The sequence below is a fragment of the Antrostomus carolinensis genome, unplaced genomic scaffold (genome assembly GCF_000700745.2).
Source record: "Antrostomus carolinensis isolate BGI_N321 unplaced genomic scaffold, ASM70074v2 scaffold41067, whole genome shotgun sequence".
In the NCBI taxonomy this organism is placed as follows: Eukaryota; Metazoa; Chordata; class Aves; order Caprimulgiformes; family Caprimulgidae; genus Antrostomus; species Antrostomus carolinensis.
In genome coordinates, this window is record NW_010327387.1 from 6,757 (window position 1) to 13,214 (window position 6,458).

At 54.2% G+C, this 6,458-nt stretch overlaps 1 protein-coding gene across 1 annotated transcript; it reads left to right on the plus strand.

Moving 5' to 3' along the window:
- Nucleotides 1-87: 87 nt before the first annotated feature.
- Nucleotides 88-6,454, plus strand: LOC104528015 (SH2 domain-containing adapter protein F; the record flags this gene model as incomplete). The annotated part of the gene is made up of 4 exons (XM_010171891.2): nt 88-217; nt 1,223-1,441; nt 3,046-3,183; nt 6,327-6,454. Coding segments are annotated over 4 exons (615 nt in total), but the record flags the coding sequence as incomplete, so codon positions are not given.
- Nucleotides 6,455-6,458: the final 4 nt, after the last annotated feature.

Below are 6,458 nucleotides of genomic sequence, written 5' to 3' on the forward strand. Positions count from 1 at the left end.
TGAGGTTTGAAGGGGCTTCAGCTGGTCCCTGACCCCCCAAAAAAAAGACAGGGAGTACCCTAACACTTCTCCCTTCCCCTCTTCCAGCTGGCTGTCCTGGAAGATTACGCAGATCCCTTTGATGCGGCGCAGGTGGCTGGTAGCCAGGCAGGGCTGGAGAAGGTGACGGAGAACGATGGATACATGGAGCCGTATGAAGCCCAGAAGATGATGGCTGGTAAGGTGGAAGGCTCCATGCAATTCTGCTTTGTGAATTTGGTGGCCACTGTAACTTGCAGCCCAAGACAGCACCAGAAAGACAAGGCAAATGTGGGCAATCACTGTGGTGGTGCCACAGCCACTTCACAGGAAATTTTCACAGCTTTAGCCATGTGCCGTGGGCTTGCCATAGCCAGAGCACTCACGAACGCTACCCGAGCTATAAAGGCACCTTGATATTTCTGCCCCTTGGGACCATGGTGCCTGGCCACCAGGCTGAGCCAGGAGAGACCTGACATTCGATGCGTCTGGCATAAAACTAAGACAGATGTGGGAGCTCTTTAATTCGGTTAGGACTGGGCCAGAGCGTGCTGTTGTCTGCTGCAGCAGCTGGGTCCCCAGTGGGCTTGTTCATGGCTGGAAAGCAGGCGAGGTGAGAGCGTGCGCTCCTGAAGTCATCGCTCTTACTGCTGCAGGGTCACTGTGCTGGCTTGCACACTCCAGGCTCTGGCTCTGCTTTGCAGTCCCGTGGTTTTCCTGGAGCAAGTGGTTTCTGGAAATCTCATGCAGCTTTTTGGAGGAGGCCGTTGCATTTCTTGGAAAAATTGGCAAGTGATGAAGAGGCTGCTTGTGTCTGTGGGAGAGCCTTTTGTTTTGTTTGAGGGAAGGGGGTTTTATTAAACTAGCCACACTGGGTGTCCAGGGAAGAAACCTGGCCTTGCTGCTTACAAGGAATCAGGCTAGGCTCTGGGATGATCTGTCCCCACGGGGTGTGCCTGAGTGTGGTGAATGTTGTACCACGGGGAGAGAAGAAATCTTGGTGCTGGGGACTGCTCAGGATCTGGCTGCCCAGCAGCTGCCCCAGTGCTTGCTGGAGTTTTGGGGGTCTGTTCCATTGCTGATGCTCCCTGCTCTGCATCTCTCTTGGGTGAAATTGAGTCCTTTCCTCGAGCAGGGCTTTAGGGAGCATGGCTGGGTTGTGTTGGGCAAAAAGCTCATGGTCTTTTCCCTCTTGTCTGGCTAGAGATCCGCCAGAAGGGTTTACGGGAGGCTCCTGCCCGGCCACTGCACCTCTATGACACTCCCTACGAGCCAGTGCTTGGAGGGCTGAACGTGGACGGTGACCGCCCAGCTTGCCCCAGGCCCAGGGAGTCCCGACTGCCCGAGGACGATGAGCGGCCACCAGAGGAGTATGACCAGCCCTGGGAGTGGAAGAAGGAGCGGATCTCCAAAGCCTTTGCAGGTGAGTGATGGGAGCAACCATAGAAGATGGATAGCAGCCGTAAAGTGACTGATGCTGCGTTGTGTTTTGCATGGGGGAAGCTGTCTCCTTGGCATTCCTTTGTCTTTTGGAGGTTGGTAGCGTTGGCCTCTGCATTTCCATGGCTCAGGGAGTGCTCATGCACTTGGAGAAGCTGTTTCTTTTCAGCAAGGAACCAGACTGGGTGGCAGTGATGGATGGAGCTGCCTTGGCAGCCTGTCCAGTGCCAATCTCTCATTGCCTCTTCCCCTACTCTATCTAGTCACAGCCTTGGGTGCAAGTTGAGTGTCCACTAAACCCCAAATTGCAGGGGAGAGGCTCAGCCCTGGGTTGAAGCAGATCTCTCCTTCCTCGGGGCAGGACAAGAGCTGGGCGCTCCCCCAGGAGTCTTTGGCCAGGCAATCATCCAGCCCCCTGACCTATTTATCTGTGCTGCGGAATCGATTGTGTTTGTGTTTGTTAATGAGGAAATCCATGCTGTGCATTAGCGCTGGCTTCTCTGCCGGTGCTGGCTAATTGCCACACTCTTATCTAGGTTGCATTTTAATTGCAGCAGTGTGCATCTGCGCTGCAGCCGGCCTGCACAAGGTGCTTGAGCCGTCGGTTATTGGCGCTGCGCGGTGATGCTGGCAGAGAGAGACCTGGAGATTTTGGGCTTGAGAGTGTTTCACCTTTTGGGTTTGAGCTCTGTGAGCTGGAGATGTGTGTGCTGGGCTCGATGCTGTGGCATTTACTCATGCCTGGGATTGTGCTCGTGCTGCAGGGACTTGGCTGGGCGCGAGGTCGGTGCCCGCGGCACGCTGTGCTGAGGATTTGGCTTGTCAGGCTCCATCATGAAACGCGGTGCGCTGCCAGGATGGATTGTGCTGAGATTCTGTGCTCCGGATCTGTGTGGATGAGCCACCTTGCTTGATGTCCCTGGGTGGAGGGGACACGTTGACAGGTCTGGCTTGCATGTGGTTTCACGTGGGTGTTCCCTGGGGCACTTCAGCCTTGCTCCGAGTCCCAAAGGAGTCAGGTTGCTGTGCCCTGGGCCACATTGGGACCCTCAGACCAGGTCTTGCTGTGGCTCGCAGGGTGTTTCTCCTCTCCTGTGATGCTGGGATCTCTCCACTGGTCTTTTCCCTCTTTGGGAGGCCTGCGAGATCCCTGCTGATGGGCACCCGGTACCGGCACGAGGCGGCAATCTGCTGGGTGCCTGGCAGAGGAACATGGTCCCCATGGGGTGGCCAGGAAGTGCCCAGGACAAGATGGATGCATGGGCAGGACAGATGGCAATGGGACGCTTGGCGAAGGTCCCCCGGACGGATGTGCACAGGGAACAGCAGTGATTGCAGGCTCCCGCAACCCCAGAGAGGGTTGGCCGGGAAAGCCAAGGGAAGAGTGGGGACTTTCGGTGCTGGGGAGGGAATGAGTTGGCCAAGCCAGCATAGGGTTCCCAGGAATTTAGTCCTCGGGTCTTTCGCCCTACAACTGCTCTCTTTCTCTGTGGGCCTGGTGTTGGTGACATTTTTTTTCTAAGCCCTTTCTTTCTTTCTTTCTTTCTTTCTCTTTCTCTCTCTTTCCCACCCTTGCCCCCCATCCAGTTGAAATCAAGGTCATTAAAGACCTGCCATGGCCACCGCCAGTGGGACAGCTCGACAGCGGTGAAAGTCCCCCGGACAGTGAGGCTGGTGCCTCCGTCCCTCCGCAGCATGGCCAGCCCAGCTATGAAGACGCCAACGGTGGGTCTCGTGTGACAGTGGGGTGTCCTGGGGGGGGGCTCTGGCCAGTGCTTGCCGTGACCCTGCCTTGCTGCCCTGCTGGCGTCGAGATGCTGCAACACCTCGGACCTGGCAGGGCTGTGCCTGTGGGTGCTGCCTGACATCACCCTCCTCCTCCTTCCCCTGGCTCCTCCTGGCCTGTTCAGTTGTCCTGTGCTGGACACCAGACACTTATCCTCACCTCTTCTGCATCTTCTCTAGCTCCACAGTACCTCTTTCCACACAGCAGTCAAGCTCCACCAGGGGATTATTCGGTGGCAGAATTATTACCTTCTCTTTTGTTCTCTCCTCCAAATTCCCAATGTTTGATTGCTGCTTTTATGGTCTTCCTGACAACTGCTCTGAGCATTTAGCTGATGTTTTCTTGCGACTCTTAATACCCAGGTCCCTTACAGGTGTGGTAGCAGCTAATTCAGATCCCAGCACTGAAGTTGGGGTTGTTTTTTCCCTGTGTGCCTTGTTTTGTCATTTAGCACTGCTTCTTTTCCTCTGCTATTTTATTACCTTGCTGCTTACTGGCAGGAGGTCCCTCTGGATTCTTCGCTCTCATTTTTGCTATCCTGAGAAGCTAAATCTCCCAGGCACGCTTTGTCATCTCAGGTTTGCCTTGTTGTGAAGCCCTTTTTGTGTGTGCCGAGTGGCAGAGCCCCCGAGTAAATCCCCCTTGGACTCTGCTGGCAGTCTTGTTTACGAAAGCCAAATATTGCTGCTTCTCTTTTAACCCATTATTAATATTTTAAGGACCTTGCTCTTATGCTGTGGTGGATGATGGTTTTTCCAAGAGCATTAGGTGGGGGGTTTTCTCAAAAGCCACACAGGCTTTTGGGGTTGGGTTGCCACTCTTGCAGATAACTGAGACGGATCTGCGAATGTGACTTTTTCTCTGCAAAGCGGCGGCTGCGTCCCAGTGTGCCGTGTCTGCCCGTGCATCACTAACGGTGCTCCTGGTAGACACTGCGACGTGCCAGGTGCAGATGTCTGATTTCCTTATCTGCAGTTACCCAGATCCCTGCAGGGCTTTGTAAAGAAAAAAACCAGCGTGGCTTTTGCTGTCTGTTAGGTGGGTCTGAGCATGAGGTTGCATGTGGCAGCTGATTTCGCTGCTGATTGCAGGGGTACCCTGGAGCGATGCGGCTGCTTTGCTGAGGCAGTGTTGGGGTACTGTCCCAAACCTGTAGGGATGCCACAGGCTGAGATCAGTCCTGAAAAAGAAAGGTCTTGGCAGGGAGAAACTTCCTGGTTCTCTTCTTGCAATGAATGCAGGTGTCAAGAAAAATTAATTTCTTGGTGATGCAGCCTCCTCTCTTCCCTCGTCATTTATTATCCCCGCAGTCGCTCCGACATGCATCCTGCTCCTGATGAACACATCAGTTTGTCATTTTTCCTGGTTTTAGCAACACAGTCTTTTTTTTTTTTTCCTCCCCTGACTTGCTTTGATGTGTTAAGTTTATCTTGCCAGAGTTTTGTCTCGTTTTCTACTTCCCCTGTCTGGGGGTGACTTGAACTTCTTGAAGGATGTCTTCTTACTCCTAAGGGCTTGTTTTTAATATCCTGTTTAATCATGCACATGCCTCTGCCTCTCTCTGACAGGTGCAATGCGTTTCTTCCAAGCCTCTAATAGGATGACTTTGTGCCACCAGTAAACAGTTGAGTGTTTTGATTGTCTGGCTTTTTAAGGATGGCCCTAGTTTTTGAAGGTGATGAGTGAAATTGAAGCCTGGATGTTATGTAGAAGGGAGAGCCTGGCCAGTGAAAAGCCAGACTGCTGCAGAGGCAGGGCTTGTCAAGCCTTAATGCTGGGCACCTCCTCCCCAGGCGGGGATTTAAGCCATTCTAAGCTGCAGAGGATTTTGGCTTGGTTTTCTTTTGGCTGCCTTCCTCTCTTCTCGGTGCTGGGGGGGGCTGGAGACCTGCTCGCCTGTGTTGCGCTCAGACAAGGTTCCCTTCAAATAGCCAACTTTGAGGATGCCCTGCTAGAGAGAAAAACATCCCTCTCTGGATATTTTTTGCCCCTGTCTCGCAGCAGCATGGCTTTGGCATTGCCCTGCTTTGCTGCCAGGGCTGTGGGGGGGATGCTGGAGGGATGCTGGAGCATGTCCTCACTGCCTGTGGACATAGGGGTGCTCCAAAAGCCTTCACCCCTGCCTGGAGCCCTGGCAGCCAGCAGCGGGCAGGGGGCTGACTTGGGACCAGCATCCCCCTCCAGAAGCCATGGAGCATGGGGAGAGGGGAAGCTGCCCTGCCTGGGATATCCTGCTCATCCTGCGGGCAAGAGGAGCTGTGACACCCAGGTCCAGCTGCCTCCATGGCGGCGCCTCATGTCAAGGCAGCTCTACCTGATCGATAAGTAATTTGTGCGAGAGGGCTCGCGTTGTAGGGGAGCAATAATGAACTCTCTGGAGGAGGGAGAAACAATATTGTTAATGCTGAAATCATCCCGCAAGGAAATAACAGTCGGCGGGAGGCTGGGTCCCCCGGGCATGTCTCGGTTAATCCCCCACCGCTCACCGGGCGGCACGCAGTGGGCTGCCTTGCTTTGTCAGTGCATGGGGGCCTGGGCTGGGCTGGTGCCCGGCAGGCGGCTGCATTAGAGAGGCATCTCGTGATCAAAATGTCTCCTTCCTACTTTGGGGAATTCTATTTTTCACCCCAGGAGCTTTACTTCTGACAGAAATGTGTCCATCGTTTTCAAACTGACTGCACCCTTCAGCTCCATTTCCCCCCTCCTCTTTTTTAAAAAAAGTTAATTTTTTTTCAGGTCTGGAGAGCCTCTCCTTACTGCTTCTCACTATGCCGCAACTGCTGACTCTCTGGTTGCATTAGCACAACCTCTCTGAGCTTTTGAAACCACCCTGAAAAATATTTCTAGGGGTTCAGGTGCTGTGAGGACCACAGTCCTGGTGTGGCGGGGACCCAACCTTGTCTATCCTGGGGCACCACAGTGAGCAGCAGTCCAAGAGCTGCCCTACCCTTGCTTAAAGGGGCCCCAGCATCATGTGACATGGCTTTGGCTCTTTCTGTGGGCTCCTTCCATGGGGAAAAGTTGGGAGCCCAGCCTGTCTACCTGTCCCCATTGCTGGCTGCGACACGTGTCTGTCTTTCAGGTCCATCAGAGGGACTGGGGTATGGCCGCACCTCGCCCTGCAGGGAGGAAAAGGCCAGGGCTGCCCTCAGGCATGGCTCGGGTAGCCTCAAGAGCACTAAGACACTGATTGCTGAGCCTGGCCCCTTCGTTG